Here is a 20,752-nt window from a genome sequence, read left to right on the forward strand (position 1 = left end):
GTCATAACCCAATTACAGTGTTTTAATGACCCGATACTAGAAAAAGTGCACTCCAACAAAAACTAGATGTGAGCTAACCAAAATGGCTGCTGCCGGGGCAACAGAGCAGAATATTTTGCCCTGGGGGGCAGCTGTTGTAATGCTGAGGTGAAGGCGCTTGCTTCATCCCAGTGTAACAGCCCATTTGAGGGGCCAGAGTTTGCAGTGAGGGGAGGCAGGGCATGGGAATGGTCTTACGATATGTGGGTCCTTGTTGATGTCATGGAGGTCCAGGGACAGGATGTGGTCCTTGCTGCCAACGTACATGCGGTCGTGGTCCTCATCCATACGCAGGATCCTGTAGTCGGACGTGTTGAGGAGGTAGGCGAAGTGATGAGCAGTACCGGTGGATCTCAGCTCTGTGGGGGAACAGAAATACACCCATTAAAGACAGCTGTGGTGCACATGCACATTTTCACACACACATGCATGCACAACTGACACATTCCTCGTGCCACTCCTGCACGCCCGTGTGGAGTTATCTGATGGTTTTCCACCAACACGTCTGTAACTTAACACCACACATGAGACACAAGTGCTACTGAGAGTCTGTCACACTGTGTTGATGGCTTAAAACCGCCCGAGTGGATCAGAAGATTTTGAAAGTCTCTCATCATTGGCTGTCTGCGACTTCCAGTCGGAAGTCAGACAAGACAGACAATAGTTTGGCATATGGATATGATGTTACCACATGTAAAGTAGGCTAAGAAGGATATACTGAGTTTAGGTGGATTTAAACTGCAACATCACGGGCAGGACAGAAGGTCAGAGGAGTGTGCGCTTTTGTAAAACAATGCAGTCAACATGTCCTCTCATGTCGAGAGTAACCCAATCTTCCTACAGCTCTGTGTTTGAGTGTTTGCTTGATATGTTCTTCTCGGTTCAGCCGCCACGTGCAGGCAGGGCGCAGAGGCCGCTGCTAAGGCAGCAGAAGGCCCCATGCCACACCATAGACAAACACGCTCCTCCACAATCTATAGGGGAGAGGCATGAGAGGGTGGCATTCACATATTGCCGGACAAACACAGAGGTTTCACTCAAACAGCAGGAAAGTCCCGTTTCACTGTTTAGCTTTATTCCACGACCAACAGACCACAGAAAGCTGAAACAGCGAACCACACTTTGAGGTTACCCCAAGTTCTTTTGTGTTGACTCAGCATCCAGAAATGTGGTGAAGGGAAACCAGACGATAAACTGTCAAATACAGTTAGCTCTGCTCGACTGTTTACAAATGACATATCAGAACACAGCTGTGCAAGTGTATCATAAAAGGAAAGAAGTGTGACAGCAGAAGTCAATGAGGGGTGTCACACCAAAAAAGCAACACCCAGACTTACAAAAATAAGAATAATTCCAGGATTTGAAAATGTGTCAGGCAGCTGATAAATAAACACGTGCAGGATCTGTATGTGAAGTCATGTTCAGTATGTTTGAAGTGACTAAGAAACATTCCTGCAGGGTTGTTAGGTGGCTGCGCAGAAGAGCGCTGGACACCGAAGCATGCAAAGCAATCAACATGTCCACCATCGGGCCTTAAAATAAACACCATCAAGAGACCTTTTTAAACAGACTCCCTATGGAATCTGATATTAGCAGTCTTTCCAGCCAGATCTAAATTTAACACGGGGTTACGTCAATAAGCAAAGATTAATAGCATTAGATTTGCTATATTTGTACAGTTTGATTTAATAACTGTGCCCACCAGAGGAATGTTTACAGGTCAGCGCAGAGATTGACAGCTGTCAGAGCCCCCAGCAGAGGAGCTGCAACATGTGGTCGGACCCTGTGATTATTTGTGTTGGAGACTTAAGTTGAATGATGAGTCCCCATACACTCTAGCTGTGTTTGTGTGTGTGTGTGTGTGCGGCTGGAGTGAAACACACCGGATAAGAGCGCATTGTACACACACACACACACACACACACACATTCCGGAGGCCAGTCCAAGCCCTTCCTGAGGCAGGTTGTCAGCAATGCCTCAGTGTTTGTTTGCTGTCAGAGGAACTGGATGGGACCATCTGTCAGCTGAAGGGGGAATGTGAACATAGTAACAACACACCCTAAAGAGAGAGCAACACACGTGTCATCTGATCTCAAAATCAGATGATAATGCACAGGTAGTCTAATTTGAATGCATGACATGAACATGAAGATTCACAAGATGTCCAAATTCTACATCACAGCAAAAACCCTGATAGAATATCTTCCATGCAACCCGCATTCTTCAGAATGTGATTGTTTGCTGTGTATTTTTGCCTCATCCCCTTCATTGCTCTTTCTAAATATTTGCTTATTCTGAACTTGATGCAGCGATACGTTTCAAACACGTAGGGACTGGAGCAACAAAAGACTGGGAAACACCTGTTTGGATCATTCCACAGGTAAACAGGTTGATTGGTAACAGGTGATAGTACCATGATTGGGTATGAAAGGAGCATTCTGCAAAGGCTCAGTCGCTCACAAGCCAGGATGGAGTGAGGTTCAACACTTTGTGAACATGTGATTGTATAAAAGATGTTACTACATGGACTCAGGAACACTTTGTAAAACTGTTGATGGTGAACAGGGTTAGTTTGCACATGATTACTTTCTATGTTTATTTACATTTTACACAGCATCGCAACCTTTTTTTTGAATCAGGGTTGTATAATTGTAATGCACACTTCACCACAGAGAGCTACACCTGTCCGATGATGGTGTTGTTGTAGAACTGAAGTATCTTTAGACTTTCTAAGGCTCTGCAGGAGTAATGCTGCACAGGATTCACATATGGAGCTCATGCTAAAGCCCAACTGGGCCTTCTGACACCTCTCACCATGAGTGAACAAAAGAAAGAAAAGACAGAGTAAGAAATCTGATTTTTTAAAAAAAAGTGTGAAGTCATTCTAGCTATTGGACATCATCCCCCACTCTGTCAGCCTTTCTCAATTCAATCCCAAAGTCAACTCTCGCCTCAGGCAGGGGCACATCAGGCATTGTGCTCCTATGAAATGTTGATCGAGGACGCATAATGGCAGCAGACTGCGCTCGGCTGCTACACTGCTCGGGAGGTCAGGCCGCCTGTGGAAATAAGCCCAGCAGGTCCCTGGACTGAGACTGGTGCCAGGCAAACACTCAGTCACAATCAGCTTGGAAAGACATGCAGGGAGACTGTGCTGCTATGTGCCAGGTCAAGGCTGATGCCGGGGAGCGGCTCCTGTGGTGCCTCCATTGAAAAGGAATTTGTAGGTTTGTGTTAGAGGGTAGCAGAAGCATGCTTTCCTATATTAATAACACATTTGAAGAGGCTGGGAGCAAGCTAAGTTTCAAATGACCATTCAATTTGCAAAAAGATCCCCGCCTCTTCAAAAAGCCACATATCATTGAGCTCAGATGCATTCAGCTGCCTGCTCGACCCGCTGCTTCCCCGGCAACACACAACTACACACTCAGAGATTACGATTTGAGCAGGAAAGGCTGAACTACCGTGCTCTTTGTCAGCCACATTAGGGCATGACAGCATTTTCCGCACACGCAGACTTATCCTGGAGATTTAGAGGCAGGGAGCAGTGTACGAGTATGTCTATTAAAGCCAGATAAACTCCTAAAGTAGCCCATTACTGAGTGCGTGGTTTAGGTTCACTCTGGGGGGTCTGCACACACACAGCGGGCGCTTTGTTTCGGGGAACGCACCACTTCCCTCCGTGGAATGGCAATGGCTCTATTAGAGGTGAAAGTAAGCCGGTGAGGCAACCTGATCCTCACACTCAATGTCTCTGGCTTTACTCTTGCTCATTCACTCACTTTGTACACTAGTAGCCACATTTGCACGGAAATAAGAAGAGGTCAGTGTGTTTGACCTGTTTTTTTTTCTCGTTTTCAGTCTAGTGTACATGTAGCGGTACACAGAACGTTAAGTGATTGCACAGGAGAGAGCTCTGACCTCTCAGTCCATGAGAGAGGGCCAATCCGGTCCGCCCTCTTCAGTCTGCTGAACACAGACAATCCTCTCCTCTCTCCCGGCATCTCGAGGTGCTGCTGGCTGACGCAGCCCGCTGCCGGTTCCCACAACTCAACACTCTGCTCGTACTGCAAGGACGCTTTCTGCCAGTGTTTGAGAACAGGGAGCTGAGTAAGATGAGTCCTGGAAACGTTCTAGTGTCCTTTAGTGTCTGCATCGGAGCCAGCTACTTGTTGTGGGAGACAGACTGAGACACGCAGGTGCACAGCTCTCCTCATGTGCCTGAAACATTAATCAGTGGTGCAAAGTAACTAAGTACAGTTACTCACGTACTGTACTTATGCACAACACTTTACTGTTTTGACTTACTTGTAGTATTGTTCCTTCTTTACACTTACATATACTCACAGTTTTGTTACTTATTACTCCACTACATGAATTTCACAGCTGTATTCACTTTATTGATTATGACTTTACATAAAACAGCACATGATAAGCTAAACTACAGCTGCACTGGCAAAGATTAAGCCAGTGTTTCCCAGTTTTCTTGGCGTGTGCCCCCATACAAAAAAGCCCCTTGTCACATTTCAGATGTCTAAGAGATGTTGGTGCTTCCACCAAAGAGGGATTTCCTGTCTAAACCTCTTGGTTTCGTTCAAATAACTGCTCAGGAACCCAAAGAGCAAAATTATCCAGTTTTCCCAAATCGGAAAAACCTTTCTTTTTTCTCACCCCATTAATCAGCTCACAACACCTAAGATTTATGTTGTGGAGGGGGTCTGACTCCTTGGTTGGGAACCACTGCAATAAGCTACTTAATTCTATAAAACTACCTTCAACAATCTATTCATGCTGTATATAATCTTTCCTTATTGATATTTTAGGTAAAAATTATCTAATTAAACGCCCGTACTTCTACTACAAAGGCATTTAAAATGCAGGACTGTAAATTATTGTATTTACAAATTATGGTATTGGTACTTTCACTTTAGTAAAGGACCTGAATATGTCTTCCACTGACAATAATGTTCAGTTGTGTGTTCATTTGACACCTGGAATACGTAACATGACCCTCCCTGAATAAAAATAAAACCCTCACATCAATTCTGCTCATTAATGTGCTGAGCCATTCATCAATAACATGACAAAACCAAGCGATAACATGGTCCATTTCAACAAGCACATCTGCACTATTGATTAGCATGTTACATGTTTTATTGAGTTGATAGGCAGCATTCATCCATTATCTTTATTGTTCTTTGCCCAGTGATGGGGGCCTGGAGCCAATCCCAGTTTATTCAGTGTTTAAGTCAAATTCACTGGCCCACAACTCACCTCATTATCTGATGCATAACATTAGAAACATGGATTCTCTGTACCAGCTTTTAATGCTAATAGATGGTCTTTGGCATACATGTACAGATACATCCAGGGAAAACTCTAACCTTAACCCTTAAACCCATAAAAAGATTATGTATCCTTCCACACACCACACCTAAAACATCTCAAACAGCATCACTACCTGCACCACATCAACACCTCCAAGTCTGAGTTTCTGAGGCTGCCTGTTTTATCTCTCTGCCTACGCGAACAACTGCAGAATCTCAACTACAAATATGGTCTTCGCATGGAAAAAAATGCTGAGTTGCTGAGTAGGGAAGTCTTTCCAGTAGCACTGACGCTGGGCCAACACTGAAACAAGGAGCCAAATAGCAAAAAGTGCACAGATGGTTTATTTTATTTATTGGCCAATATATTTTTATTGCATTCATTAGTTTCATTTTCGGAGACTGAAAACAGGTTGCTGTGGCTGAGTACCTGAGTTCCCGTAAATTCTGGTTTGGTAAATGCAACATTGTCTTCCTGTGTTAACGTCACACATGCATGTTTGACTTCTGTGAGCAGCTACTGCAGTGGAGCCGGTCAGTGGCCTGGAGTACAATCCAGTGGTTGTACTGGAGAGCACTGGATGTGTCCCACCACATGATTGCAGCCCCTTGCTTGGACCATTAGAAATGAGAATGTGTTTTTGTCAGCTTGCCTGGGTAAATGAGGTACAGAAGCACAGAAAAGAGAGAAATGCCTCACTGTCAGACTGAGCCAGCCCTCCTCCTCCTGAGAGAATACTTGGCTGCTGACGGTGAGCTCAGGGGCTGCAGGCCTGCATGTTATAGCATATCTCTCCATCTTAAATTAATAGCCAACGGGCCGAGTTTACTTTGGAAATATGTTTGGACAGGAGAGGTTCGCTGGCATGCAGTGCACTCTCAAGATCGCATCCCCAGAAATAAGAAAGCGCACTGGTTAATGCTGTCTTATATGAAATGATTTCCCACCATGCTGTCACACAAGGGAACGGGGAGACGGGATCTTATGTATCACGTTCGGCTGTTAATGCATCCTACTCTGCCGGTAAGATCAGAACTTCCTCTCATTAAAGAGCGATTACTGCATGCAGCGTGACTGAACAGTACACAGCCCACCCCACTCGTAACTTTCCTGGCAAACTCACAAGAAACATCAGGGAAGTGATTGGATCATGGAAACCTCCGGACTGTGTGTTTAAACAAAACATCGGGAAGAGAGAGAGAGAGGTGGAGAGAATTAAGAGGGAGTAAATACACTTCCTGCCACTTGACAGCACAGCGCACACTCGAAACATGAGACTGATATGGGTGTTCCACCCCACTGCATATTTCCCTGGTTTCAAATTGGGTAAATTAAAAGTGCAGGCCACTGCCAATGACAGAGCATGTTGTTGCTTGAAGCCTGCACTGCTCCCTGCAGAGAACTGAAGGTACAGAGGATGGGGGATGGTGGTGGGAAGAGACAAAAGTTTGCTGTGAGTTGAACAGAAAGGGAGCGATGAGCAATGAGGAGCGAAGTGTGCTGCAATCACCTTCTCAATTCACGGGCGTGTGGTTTTCCCCATAATAATTAGAAACTGCAGCCACTGCTTCAGCCCATCCTTCTGTCCACAGCTGAGGCACAGTGAGCCACTGAAGCTGGAACTCAAGCCATGATCCTTTCGACTGAAATAACACTAAATTGAAAAATCTTGTGTTCAATAGGGTTTAATTCAGTCGTCTAAGGTTGTGTAATAAAGCGACAGAAATACCGCTTTAGCCCCTGGCACATCATAAACAAGCTGCACTACCTGAGGCACTTTCCAACCCGCCAGAAAGAGGTGTGTTCGTTCACACACACCGGAGTGGCGGGAGTGATAATTGGGGTGTTTAAGAGGGGGCGGGAGCGGTGGCATGCTCTCACACATCAAAGGCAGCACTTGTTGGGAATCCTGGCCAAATATTTTGAATGCTGTCAGTGAAGAGGAGGAAAACTTCTTATTAATCATCAGAAGGCGCACTTCATTTCAGCAGCAATGATTGAGCTCTGCACAGAGCAGCTTCAGAGACGTTTTTTTTGAAAATTGCAAGGTCACCTAGTTGGCAGCTGGGTCGACTTTTAACAGTGAGCAGTAATGAGCTGAGACGCCACCGGCGACAGTGCCACAGCTTTAAGAGACACGGCATGCATTACCTTATGGAAGGCTTTCCCATTAACGTAGTCCTAATATTTAGGAAGCGTCTGCTGCCATGTACGTGCACAGAGGTGCATTTGTTCTCTCGAGCACAGTTGAGATTGTTTGTTGTTGTTGTTGGTTTGTGTCAATCTGTCTTCGTCATGCTGTAACATGGCCTTCTACAATTACTGTTGCTTCAACAGATTTCTGTTTACTTATCTATTAGAAACATGCCAATCATTCTCAGTCGCAGAATATTTTTGGCTTTTCTGTGGGTGATGCTTTGGTCTGATTTGAATCCGATGGGAAAATTACTACTTAGTTAAAGCGAGTGACTGACTTGCTGTGTGGTATTTAACTGTTGGTTGTAAATTAATTAGCACCTTCCTTCAAAGTGTCCGGACAAAGCCGCGAAAAAAGGGCACAAAAATGCATCTTCTTGCGCACCACTGTTTGTGTGCACATCTCACAAAATTAGCTTGTCTGATGAGCTCTTTGAGTACAGTTTGATTATTAAAAGAAGTCCAAGATTTTACTGATTTCACACAGTACAGTGGAGTTGGCTTATATCCAGATGCCTGTATCTGAGAGCAGCTGTGGTTTTCTCTCTTATCTTAATCTGACAAAACTTTTTCACAGTAATTTCCTGTATCTGCTGGATAAGAAAGTGCCCGATATACGGGTGATCACTGAGCTCACAATCATGACGACAGAGATTAAAGAGCCCTCTCCTGCGTATGGACGAGTGAGTGATCGCTGGGGGGCTGAACTGACACCTGCGCTGCTATCTTGTTAGCAGCGTCACTTCTAATCAGCCACTCTCTGGGCCCACAGCACCTTCCTTCACTCTGCTTCAACAGCTCCTTTCAACACAACTTGTCTTCATGTCAAACGTTCGCTGGGGTGATTTGGGTTTGTGCGTGCTGCACGCTTCAAAGCCAGTAGAGAAGTGACACAGTTGTTGAAGAATGCCTGTGTGATTACTGGAGAGCGCGTATGAGGTTAGCTGCGCTGCTAAATGAAAAGGAACGATAACAGCATGCGAACGCAGCAGCTGCTCGCCTTGGCTTAGTCACTCTGTGGGACGAAGGATAATAAAAGCGGTCAGAGGCTCGGCCACTGTGTCACATCAGATAGGACGCGTCATTCAGCAGATAACAAATATGCAAGGGCACGGGATCCAGAGATATGATCTGACCCACTGGTAATGTCAAAGAGCCTGGCCCACAAAGGAATGGTAATCTTTTGTGATGTGCTCTCAGCGACGTGGTCAGGCTTCGCTGAATCCTCTGTGTTTGTGTGTGTGTGTCTGCATCTTCGGAGGGGAGGCAGGCTCTGCAGCCTGCTGTTAGGAAAGAAAACACAGACATGGCAGCATGCCTGTACAAAAACCTGCCCCGTACACACAAAGCATCAACACATGCGTTGATCAAGTGTTGATTGCAGAGTAAGTTGAGCTCACCTGGTCTGGCTACATAACATGATGGTCAGCCCTCCTCTCTCCACTAGCTTCTGCCCTATTTGGTTTTGTTGAATTTAGTTTGTCTTATTTTTAGGTGCAACTCATGTGTGGCCTCCCCTCTTCTGTCCAGCCATTGGTTGAGTGGTGACACTTTCCTCCAAAGCATTCACGGCATTACACTCTTTTGTACGTACGAAGCAGTTGTGTGAAAAATGAAAAAAGACATTTGAATCCTTCGCACCTTCTCACCTCTGTCAGCATGATTGTCTGATTGGAAAGTTACAGAAATTGTCAGAAGTAGCTGCGAACTCCAGTGTCAGTAAGGTATTATGGGAGGGGGTTTCAGACTGTATTTGACCATCTGGAAAGCACTTTGGTGCATTCTGTGCACTCACAGGCTGTAGTCCATCAGTCACACTGCAGACACCTGATTCAACATCGAGACCCCACATGTTTTGACAGTGTCAAATGAATCCCTAAAACAAAATGATGATAAACGCATCAAATCTCCTCTCTGACACTACATTAAATTAGGATCTGAATTTAGAATATCAGTGATTTGACTCCATGCCGGCTTTACCCGCCGTTAAACCCCAATAAAGTGAAGCTCTTTAGCTATTCTTGGCATGTTGTTTGTATTCTGTTGCTGTGAGCTTCCTCACCAGGGAATAGGTGTGACTCTCTCTTGTCTCAACACATGTTGAATGTGATCCGTCATAATGGAAACGCATTCAAAGTGCTCCCGTATCGCACATCATTAAGCACCACACAGCATGCTCTGTGAGACATGACACCTCACTGTTTACCACAGTCGCCACCTCGTTACCATTGCACCCCCGGCACCCGCCCACTCCCCTTCGACCTGGGGGGCACACCCGCTCTATAATTAGGAGCCACTGTAGTGCCCCTCTTCCCTGCCCCAGACCCTTGCTAATGGCACCAATTTGTATGCACTGTCAGCTCTGATGAGCTCTCATGCAGAGAGATGGCCTTATCACAGGGCCTCTGGCTCCCATCACCTAAGCCCCTCTCCTGCTGCCTGCCAAGCCCAGCATGTTGACGGACAGGCAGAGAGGGTGTGGGGGTGGTTGTGGGGGTGGTTGTCTCCTTTTTCATGCAAACTCTTGTAACACCAGACAGATGTGCTCTGGTACAGAAGCGGTCGAACAACACAAACAATAGGCAATGAGAAATGTATGTCCAAAACTTAAATCCCAAATAACATCAGTGTCTCTTCTTTTAATCCTCCCCTTGTTTGGGCCTCAAACTAGAGCCCTTAATACATTGAAAGCCAATAATGTGCACTGTTAGCGCTCTCTCTCCAAAGAAATGAACACCTTTCTTCCTGAATCTAGCAGAAACGTAAAAAGGTGGAGATCCAGCTGAGGAGGATGTGAAATGTGGAGAAGTAGAAGGGAAGGAGATCCTCCCATGAGAGTCTTGATCTAATCGCACACATCTGCACAAACATGGCTCTGTTTTAACTGACATGTGTTTTATTAACAGTCTCCAGCTCAACGGTGACACATCTTGCCCAATTCCCATCCCACATGTCAATTCCTGCAGTTCTTCTGAAAGCTCTACATACCAACGCTTGTTATGAATCAATTGCATTTTTGAGTCACAGGGGATTTTAACGGTGTGGTACTAGTTTCTGCCTCCATCTAAAGCAATCTGAGCTCTTTAGATCATTTTAAATGGTACAAATGCTGCTTCTGCAAGCCCCGGTCAGCAGGGCTGCGGCAGCCCGGGCCATGAGACGTGAGGAGGTCAGAGGTCGCCGGGCTACAGTGGCAGTGCTTTATGTTCTGGTTTAATCTGGGATTAGCTCAGGGTCAGGGTTATCTCTCCTCAGCCTGAATGGAATCAGGAAACAGAGATTGCCTGGGGTAAAGTGGCATTACTGCATGGCCTGTCCAGAATCGCAATGAGCCCTCGTTCAGCAGGGGTAAAGGACAGAAAGAGGGAGAGGGAGACTGCATGTCCAGCCTGGCTCAGGGTTGTAACCTCTCTGCCATCGCTATAAAACTTCCCAGCCCTGAGCTCCATCTCAACAGAGATCCACATGCACCAACACTGTGAATTACTGCACCTTGTGAACCAATGAATCACTCCTATATGGTGTCTGTCTAGCTACAGTAATGTGAATACCTTCTGGTTTCCAGTGTACATTTAGCATGGCAAATTCATTTTAATGCTGATTTAGTACAGAGGTCACAGGAGGCAGCAGGGATGCATGCATTCAAGTGTTTGTGTCAGCAGAACAAAGGGCCAGCACTGAAGAATTAGCAGAATTTTGAGGGAGCAGCCACAAAGACGAAACACAAAGGCCTGAGCAAAGGACTCCTGCTACCTTTAACCTCTCTTATCTTAACCTGGTGTGTCTCAGCTCTGTGTCAGCCTGTAATCCCCACATACTGGACACGCTCTACCATCTCTGGTTCTGCTGTCTGGCTCCAGGGGGTGCAGCACCTGGGAGCTATGTCAGCTGTAAGACCAGCATGGCCTTGCTGTAATGAAGATGGATCTCTCTCAGTCTCCCTCTCTCTAAAAAAAGGTTGAAGCTAGTGAAAATGGAGAGGTCTTTAACTCGGGCTCTGTGGGAATGTCGAAAGAAAAAATACTGAACCCTGCTGTGCTTAACCAAAAACAGAAGTAGAACAGATATGGTGGAAAGACAGAAGCCCATTAAAGCTGAATGAATTAACTGTCTCGCAGCGCTTAATGCCACATATTCAGCCTCTACGCTCAAATGCATTCAAACGTACAAAATCTGTTGTCAAACTCAGCACCAAAGTGATTTTTTAATAGCTGAATGTACAGTGCATCTGTCATTTTTGTAAGACTCTGCTCAGGGCTTTCCATAGAAAAATATTTACTTTTCATCATGAATGACTCCGTCTGTCATAACAACGTTGATCTTTGCGATATATTTCGGGTACGACAGAGAACATCTTATGCTGATGTCAGCTGCCAGACACGACAAATTGCATCAAAAGGCATCAAAAATGGAGGTTTAAGCTGCCACAGCCTGACTCCCACCTTAGGTTTTGAATTTTCTTTTTTGTTATTATTTCATGTCAACTGTTTGCTACCCTGTGCTCCGGTAAAACGATTCTGTATCCTCTGCAGGCTCCACGTAGCTTCCATCCAAAGAAGGAAGGTCAGTGATGGTTTTACTTGCGTCTGTGGAGCAACATCTCCTTGGACAAAGTGAATTTAAAGAAAAGGGCTTACTTGACAGCTTGAGTCCACCACTGAGAAAACTATGTCAGGCAGCGCTGAAAATGTCTCAAAGCGACAATACATCCTTGTGTCTTTCAGGTGCATCCTGACAGGTCAGTGGAAGATTTACAACTGAACAGACACAGGATATGGCAACCTAATGTATGCAACACCAGTGACCCACTATCACGCCCTGTGGTTATGAAAGCCTTATTTGTTGGAGCAGTGAGGGGTCACAGTGTGGGAGGCCAGTTGTTCTTCCTGCTCTTGCTGAGAATGACAGGAAGGCAGGATAGATTGTGACAGCAGCCATTGTGACGCTGCACCAGGTCTCTTCCTCCCACCAGGCTCCCGCTGCTCCTTCACCCTGCGTTAGTGCATGCCGTGCCACCTCAGCGCTTATATCCCTGTTTGTTGGGGGACAGGGTGAAGGAGATGTTGTGGGTCGGGGACAGGAAAAGCCATGAAGAGTTTCTCTGGCCTATCATCAGCCACACCTAACAAGAGGCGGATGATGGACGGAAGCAGGAAGCTGATGGGACATCCCTCTCGTTCATCCCTTCTTTGAACGGAGGTGATCAGTTGAGTTCCGATGCATCCCTGATTCCCAGGCCTTGCGGACAGGAAGTGGGATTAGCGGACAAATCCCATTTTTCCACGCGTATGTCAGCAACGTCATCGCATTTTGCCTCATCACTTACTTTCTCTATTCAAAGGGCGCTCATCTGAAAAGAAGGTGATTAGCCTTTTCTAAACAGCTTTGTGTGCCGCTGCATCGCTGGGCCCGCCAGCCAGGGGAAGCCCAAAATGGTCTGCACCTCTAACACATGCCCCCATGGGAATGGAGGGTCACAGAGCTAAAGCTGCCAATGTGCTTCTTCAGTAGTGCTTTCCAACGTCACGCTGGTGTGGGGGTTGGGAGGGGGGAGCTACATCCAAAAATTTCCAAAACTAACAATCCAACATTCATGCCCACTTCATGCTGTGGTGTACCAGCTGTGTGGAGCTGAGAAAGCCCTCCACCCTCCAGCATGGCCGTTCAGAACAGCTATAAACACAAAAGAGTAATCATAGCGTAACTCCTTCTGAAGCTCTGCAGCCACTGAAGGAGACCTGTTTGGAGGTCACACGACAGTGAGGAGCACAAGTCCCTGACTCCACCGTGCTCTCTGATGCTTTAAGCCTGCTGTTCGTAAACCACGGTCGTTTTAAAGGGCCTTCTAAGGCTCTGCACTCTTATCCTCTTTCTGAGTCAGAACAAGATAATAGGTTCCCTTAAGACGTGAGGAATCAATCTGGTTGGAGAGGCTGTCCCCAGCTGACCAATTTATGTTTCTGGGTCTTTTCAGTGGTTCTGTTTTGGTTGATGTAAAACAGAAAAGTGTATGAGAGATTTAGAATTTAGATTTAGAAATAAATACCTGTTGTTGTCCATAACTCTAACCCAAGATTGTGTTTCAATTCTTCTGTTAATCAGCAAAGTCCATTTAATTTACTCTATGGAGCAAAGTAATTTGCACTATGGGAGTGCATATGTCAGCCTTATCGTTTTACTTTAGTCTTCACCTGGATTGTTCCTCCAAGTTTTATCCGTGTCAAGGCTGTTATTTTGGCAGACCATGCTCTACGCCCATGTAAGGTGGTGTTAAGGAGATAGTGGCACGGGGGGTGGTGGTTCGCAGGGTCAGCGAGTTTACCAAGCCGATTTAGCCATCCCAGTTTGTCACTGGTAATCTCCCTGCAGCTAACAGGCTGATAAAATCAGCCTGATAACTGCAGGAGATGGATAAAGAGAGAAGCAGACAGAGTGGGTGAGAGGTGTGTGTGTGCGTGTGTGTATGTGTGTGTGCATGACTTCTTGGACCTCATCCCCTCTGCCTCTCACACACACATACAGATAATATGCATAGCATGCACATATACACACGCAAGTTTAAGCACCTCCCACACAGGACGTGTGACTCATGATGGTTCAGACATGCGACAGCTGGAGAAATTCAAACACAATCATTAGATGCAACAATGGACACTTTCAATTTGTATCCATTACGGCAGCGCCTCTGCACATGCAAAACCAGCAGAAATGAGGTAAGTCCAGATGGAAGATACAGAGCAGGAGAAAGCAAGACGCGTGTGAAAGGTTCGTATTGGTTCCTCTGAGGTGGAATATGGAGGTGTTTGCTTTGGCAGCGTTGACCCAAACCTCAGCCCTCAGAGAGAAAAAGGGAGACACGCAGCCAAAGCATCCTCGTCCTCTTCCTTTCAAACCCCCTCAGCATGGCCTCTTTTTGCCCCACCATAAACACTTCATTTCTTTCCCAAACTCAAGCAATGTGCTTTCGAAATCAGAGGAGGCTTCTCCGTCTCCCCTCGCGCTCCCAGCCAAACAGAATTAATGTGAAGAGGTGGGACCTCTGCAAACAAAACTCTGCTGCCTGTCTGCACCAGCAGCAATACGGACATTTAATCTGAAATAAGACGCTCAGAAGTGGTGAAATTGAAGGGTCTTACCTTTCGCTGAAAGCACAGCACAGTCTTACTTAGTCACCAGCTTTTATTTCAACACATTAAGAGGAAATGTGCTCGTCAAGAAGTATTTAGTGGTTCGACATAACATGTAGTACGTTTTTGAGGTGAAACGTCACTCCACAGGTTGTCGTGGCTGACCTCTAACTACAGGGCTATATGTCGTCTCTTCAACTATGTGTATACATTACAGGAATCAAATGGCTAAGAATAACACAGTGGAAAGTGTGATTTACTCATTCTGACCGCATTTAACTGCACAAAACTGCACTGTGGTCGTGTGCCAGTTCAATTAGCTGTAAAGGCGGCACATCCCAGCAGCATTATGTCTAGTGGGGTGCAGATACGCTGGTGGCACAACGATCGATTTTTCTCGTTTCTCCTTTCAGCCGTGCTCTGTCCTGCTCTTGGAGCTTAAGTACTACTGTGATTGAAAGTCGTTCTCTCGGCTCGACCTCCCTCTGGTGCAGCAAAATCCGAAGAGACAAAACAAACCCTCTTTCTCACTCATCACTTGGTTGCCCCGCAGCTCTTCTACACGCTGAAATTGGCAAAGTGACCTTGATGAGGGGAATACCAACTGTCAATCATTGATTAGCAGGACTTTTTACACATTCACTTAAGGGCTCCCCTTTCAAGTTTGATCAATATCAGCCAAAAAAGTAGTCAGAGAGTAACACAGAGGAGTGGCTGTTACAGGAGCATGAGCCTACAGGGATTTTTAAATGGGCAGCCAGTGCAGGAGAATGGGATGAGGGAGGGGTCTCAGCACAAAACCCATCAAACTGCACCAACACACTCTACAATAAGGAGACACACTTGATCCTGCATCTCTTTCGCCGTCGACAGACCAGCTTGTACGGATAGCGTTATCGGTCACGCACGATGACCACAAACAAGTGGCAAACAATTGTCTGCTCACGGTGACATCACTGTTCAGAGCGCATCCTAAATTTTGTGTTCATTATGAGCACTGAACGAATGAGCCAAAGCCATTATGAGAGCCAGAGGTGGAGCCTGATAAGGCCGCTGCGCACAGATTGATGGATCATTTACTTATTACAAATAATGAGTCTCATTTCTGTCAGTTACGAAGGCACTGTAGTCACTGAGTTAAGTGAAATCAGGGAGCTAAAAAGAAAAAAATGGGCAAACACAAGAAGTCAGATGATCAGACAGGTTGTGAACAAACCACCTGGTCAGTCAAACTTATCTGGAAAAGAAAAAAGAAAGGAAAGGGTAAAATTATTATAACCATCCATCACATCTTACCAGCTTCCTGCTTGTACTTTGACCTACTCCACACTCACGGTTTTCTGTGCAATGACAGATTATCACCAGAGTTATTGGTGCACACTTGAGTTGCAATAAACCAGAATGCGAATCCTTTAAAAGCTTTTAAAGGTGCTCTCAGTCGGGTGAGAACACCTGTTACGTGTCTGTCTTTTACCAGCCAGTTTTCCTCTCAACAGAAGCTAAACCCTCTTTTCAGAAAGAAGCCTTACGTGTAGCTGCTGCATTCCACAGAAAAGCAGAATCCATAAATGGGAATTAAAGTAAACCACGTCAAGGTAATAAACCTGCTGGCTGCTTAGAAAGTGTCAGGTGAAAAGGTTGATGCCCTGTCTCATTATTCCTGGATAGCATATTTGACATGGAATCAACCGTTAATCCAGAGAAAATCCTGCTGGGTTTTTCTACCAGGATGGCCTCACTGCAGGTTGGTGGGAAGCGGCTGAGGGATTGCTGGGCTGCGTAAGCCACGACTATAAGCATGCCGCTCTGGCGGCGTTTGTGGCCAGAGCTCTGCACTCCCCGTAATGACTCATTGATCTCAGCTTCTCAATCCCTGCCTGCCTTATCTCAGCTAATGGGGCGGCATCATGGTCTGTCACAGGCTGCAATCTCTTCCAGAGACTGAGTGCACTTAGAGGTCAGTGCTGCTGCTTACCAGTAGTGTTGCACTGCGACCAGGTGGGGAATAAAGAGCTTCATGTATCTTTCTGAACACTCACTCTTCCTATTTGGCAGGTCCACACTCCCTCTGACAACCATTCTGTTGTTTTTTGGAGTGGGATGATATACTATCCCTCCAGGACTTCCTTTTATCATTTCAATAACAAACTTGCACTTCACACATCTATGGTTCTTCTGGGTGCATGATAGCCTTGCTTTGACCCCAAACATTTGAAGCTCACAAAGGGACTCCCCTACACAAACCCATGAAAGGCTCACAAATCCACAGTCATTTATAACTTTTGAGGCTGGCATGAAAGCACAACGCAAGTGGACGGGGAGGAGACTAGACTAGACTAGAAAGTCTATGTGGAGAAAACAAATACAACACTGTACTACACGTCCCTCCGCAGGCTCACTTCGCCTGCTTTCCCTGTTGGCCACTGCAGGCATTTTCGGTGAACAAAGTCAGAGAGCTGCAACTACAAACACCGTAGACTGTATGATGTGTGTTTTCAATACCATATTCCTTCAGGGTCACTGGACTGAGAGGAAGAGTGGTGCAGCCCCAGCATGCATTTCCTTAAAAAACACTCTAAACCCTGCGGTGCATCTACTGTGTGTGCATAAACTCTGCATGCATCCACTGCTCACAATATTAATCCCATATGAGCCGGGGTCAGCACTGGGTTTACATAAAGAAAACGCTTTTAGAATAGTAGAGCCGATCACACCCCCCCCCCCCCCCCACACACACACACACACACAACTCCTCATCTCTGCCCTCCCACCCCCCATCAACATCCCTTTCCTCATTAACCCAGAGGAAAGCTGTCTCTCTCGACTCAGTCGTGCCTGAGGTGACATCCACACATGGCAGCAGGCGTACAGACAGCTTGACAGCTGTGGATATATACTGAGCTTCGGCAGGAATCAAAACTCAGCCTCCCTGTGAGATTTTAATGACGAGTCAGTCTTTCCCACTTACGTTTAAGTCTGTAACAGCGGGACACACCTGACAGCCCTGACATTTGACGGACAGGCAGGATATCCTACGCTGTGACCCTGCAGCCCTCCTCTTGAGCAGCTCTGGCAGCGGGTAATGAGCTACGGGAGAGGTCGGAAGTTAAGATTGCAAAGTGGCCAAAAAGCATCTTTTGTTCCGAGTGAATTCCTAGATGGTAGAGACAAGAAGCCAGCGTGGAAGGAGACATCCCAGGCGCAGAAGTTTTTTCAGTGCGAGTCAACTGTAACTGAGATAATTGCAGTTACCTTTGCGCAATCTTAGTTTGAGGCAATGTTCTGCTTGGATGGACCTTGAGGGCTCCTCTTTGGAGCTAAGACCTTGGTGGGTGTTCAGACCAAATGCAGCATCATGTTCAGAAAAAATGCAATGGTCTGTATTGGTGGGGGCGCGTTGCTACAGGTATGTGGAAGATTACATATGATCTCAGAAGCTCAGTTTGAGTGATAGATGCATGAGTGTGGAGGCTTATCAGTTGCCAAACACAACAGTGGTTTATCATTCCATTAAGAAGCATCTTATAACTAATCATTAAGTTCATCTTCCTTCTTAGTTATAATGAGGTTAATGGTAGAATACGGCAGGAACATGTGCTTGGACGTCTTTAAGTGGCCGGCAGAGAGTTTCTAGAGGATGGTGCAAAAGTTGAGCCGAGTTAGAATAAATTGGATAGAATAAGCTTTATTGTCCAACCGAGGCAGGAAAATTCATTGGTTTTCACCCAAACAAATATAAACACATGTCCACTAGATAAAAACATCACATTGACAAGAACAAAGAGCTTCCATTTCCTCAATATCCCAGGCTGTCATTTATTTATGTCGTTTCATTCACTGTGATAGGGAATGGTGATCGCAGAAGGCTGGCAGGGCCAAGGGCTTTGCTGGATGTGTGCTGCTGACTTGCCTCATGCATTGTATTACAGCCAGAGACACAATTAGTACTTTTTATGAGGTGCACATCAGCCTGGCCTCTTACAAACACATTTGAATCCAGCTGTAGGCTCTGTGAAGCACCAGACACCCAGCAGACTCGGCCGTGGAGGAAACGGCCTCATTCTCACACTCCTTCGTGGCCTCGCAGCATTCAGCAATTAACCGTCAATTTGGTCTGAAACCTGTCATGGATCGAGTCCTTCTTGTCCCGGAAGACATCATTACACTTTCTACACTTTGCCAAACGGAACAATACTCAGCTCCAATGCACAAGCAGTTAATAAGGCATGTTATCATTGGCCCCGCTGACGCGCAGTATATACACAGAAAACTATGGCGATAACCTTTGCATAACATTCAATAAGCAGCCTTAAAGTTAGATAGTAAAGGCGACTGCCACATGCTTTCCTTGTGTTTAAGTGACTTCATCTTACTTGACAGCAGACCTCGACTCCCTAAATCAACCGCACACAGCCGGGCTTATCTCACGCTTTACACACTTTGCATTCACATCTTGATTAAGGTGCCTCTCGGTTACTGCTATCTCAGAACTATATGTTAATCTGATTTGGACAGGAAAACACGCCTAATGCTTGTGTTTGGCTGCACACCACTTCAGCTCCCCAGCAACCTCACTTTCTCTCACTCTCTCTGCATCAACACTGCAGGCGATGCACAGCTGTGAACAAGACAGAGCCTCTCGCGGTCCTCCCGGCTCCAGTCCCGCCCGCATGATGTTTCTGAAAAATATTTTAATTGACACAGCAATTAAGCGAGACAAGTCAAAACAGCGCTCCTCTGGAACCTCTGTGCGAGGAGAGAGTGATCTGCTTCCCCAGGCAAGTTTATCTGGAGAATGTGGAGCATTTATCAGAGAAGTATGGCTCGTAGCTCCGCCACAGAGTTCACTGCAAAGAAAATATTTGGGAATAATGTGTGATTAACTGCAGCGTATCACCACTGAGAACAGTGGGAGATTAATTGTGTGCATCAACACCAAAGGGTCACACCAGTGCACTCGCATATTTTAGCACATTTACAAATCATGTGTGTTAGATAACTGTCAGCCTTTTTGCTTTTGATGTAGGTTTTCATACACTTCAATATGAAAATCTACTTGCATTTTACAAACTTGCTGAAACAATGAAAGATGATTATACAACCGTCAACTTCTGCACCAAGGACGCAAACAGACTTTTACATGTGAACTGACTGGCCTTGCTGTAAAATGCTGCTGGTCAGAAGTTAATTCATAACTCTCAACAATAGTTTTGAACAAAACTAAACTATAAACTATAAAACTAAAGCTCACGTGAAAAAGTTTCAAGTTGATTTTTCACCCCCGCTGATGTTGGTGGATGTCACGCAGTTACAGCATGACAAACACATTCAAAAATAAAAAAAAAATAAAACTACATTGTGGTTTGGGTTATGGTGAGCAGTAAAGTCCATGCAATTTGCAGTTAAGCGAGTGAGACATGCCTTTTTGGAATGATCGTTTTAGGACTTGCAGTACACAGTATTATCCATTTCACCGTTTGCATAAACCACACTTGGTTTGGCAGCAACATAATGTGGGTGAGCTGCTATGTGCCACAGAAAGAAAGAGATCTGGGAACATTCATTGTAGTATTATGATGCAGACAATGAGTTAAAAGACATTTCTACATGTGCACATTACTGTATTTCCCTTTACGCTATATTCCCAAGATGATATACAGAGCTTTTATAGCAGCAGTTTTTCCAAGTAGTTCTCTTGACATGAAGGAGATATAAGTCATAAATAAATATCCGCTCACTCCATGGCCCAGTGAGGTTAACAATGATGTATTGCCAGCAAGGGCGCGTTTTTTCAGAAGATATTTATCACATTCAACCTCAAGGCCTTTTTATTTCCTAACAGCCATGTGCAGGATGAAATCTGAACCAAGGCTACAGCTTCCAGCTCCACTGAAATAGAGCATTTAACAGCAGTGCCTCCCTTCATGACGTTCATCATTTGCCAGTCCTGATTTCTGATTAAACCAACTGTGTGCCACATTAGAGAGGATAAAGATTTAATGGTGTACTGGCATAGTCTTGTATATCTCCAGAGGACATACCATTTAAAAAGGAATGCTTTG

At 45.6% G+C, this 20,752-nt stretch overlaps 1 protein-coding gene across 4 annotated transcripts in view; it reads right to left on the reverse strand.

Annotated features, from left to right (window-relative positions):
• The window catches only part of sema3fb (sema domain, immunoglobulin domain (Ig), short basic domain, secreted, (semaphorin) 3Fb), a 60,445-nt gene that overhangs the window by 23,495 nt on the left and 16,198 nt on the right, over positions 1-20,752 (reverse strand). For all 4 annotated transcript variants that reach the window (XM_041947128.1, XM_041947119.1, XM_041947110.1 and 1 more), the window contains exon 3: positions 238-398. In XM_041947128.1, the coding sequence (XP_041803062.1) occupies positions 238-398 (161 nt within the window). The remainder of the gene's footprint in view (positions 1-237; positions 399-20,752) is intronic.

The sequence above is a fragment of the Chelmon rostratus genome, chromosome 2, assembly GCF_017976325.1.
Source record: "Chelmon rostratus isolate fCheRos1 chromosome 2, fCheRos1.pri, whole genome shotgun sequence".
NCBI lineage: Eukaryota > Metazoa > Chordata > Actinopteri > Chaetodontiformes > Chaetodontidae > Chelmon > Chelmon rostratus.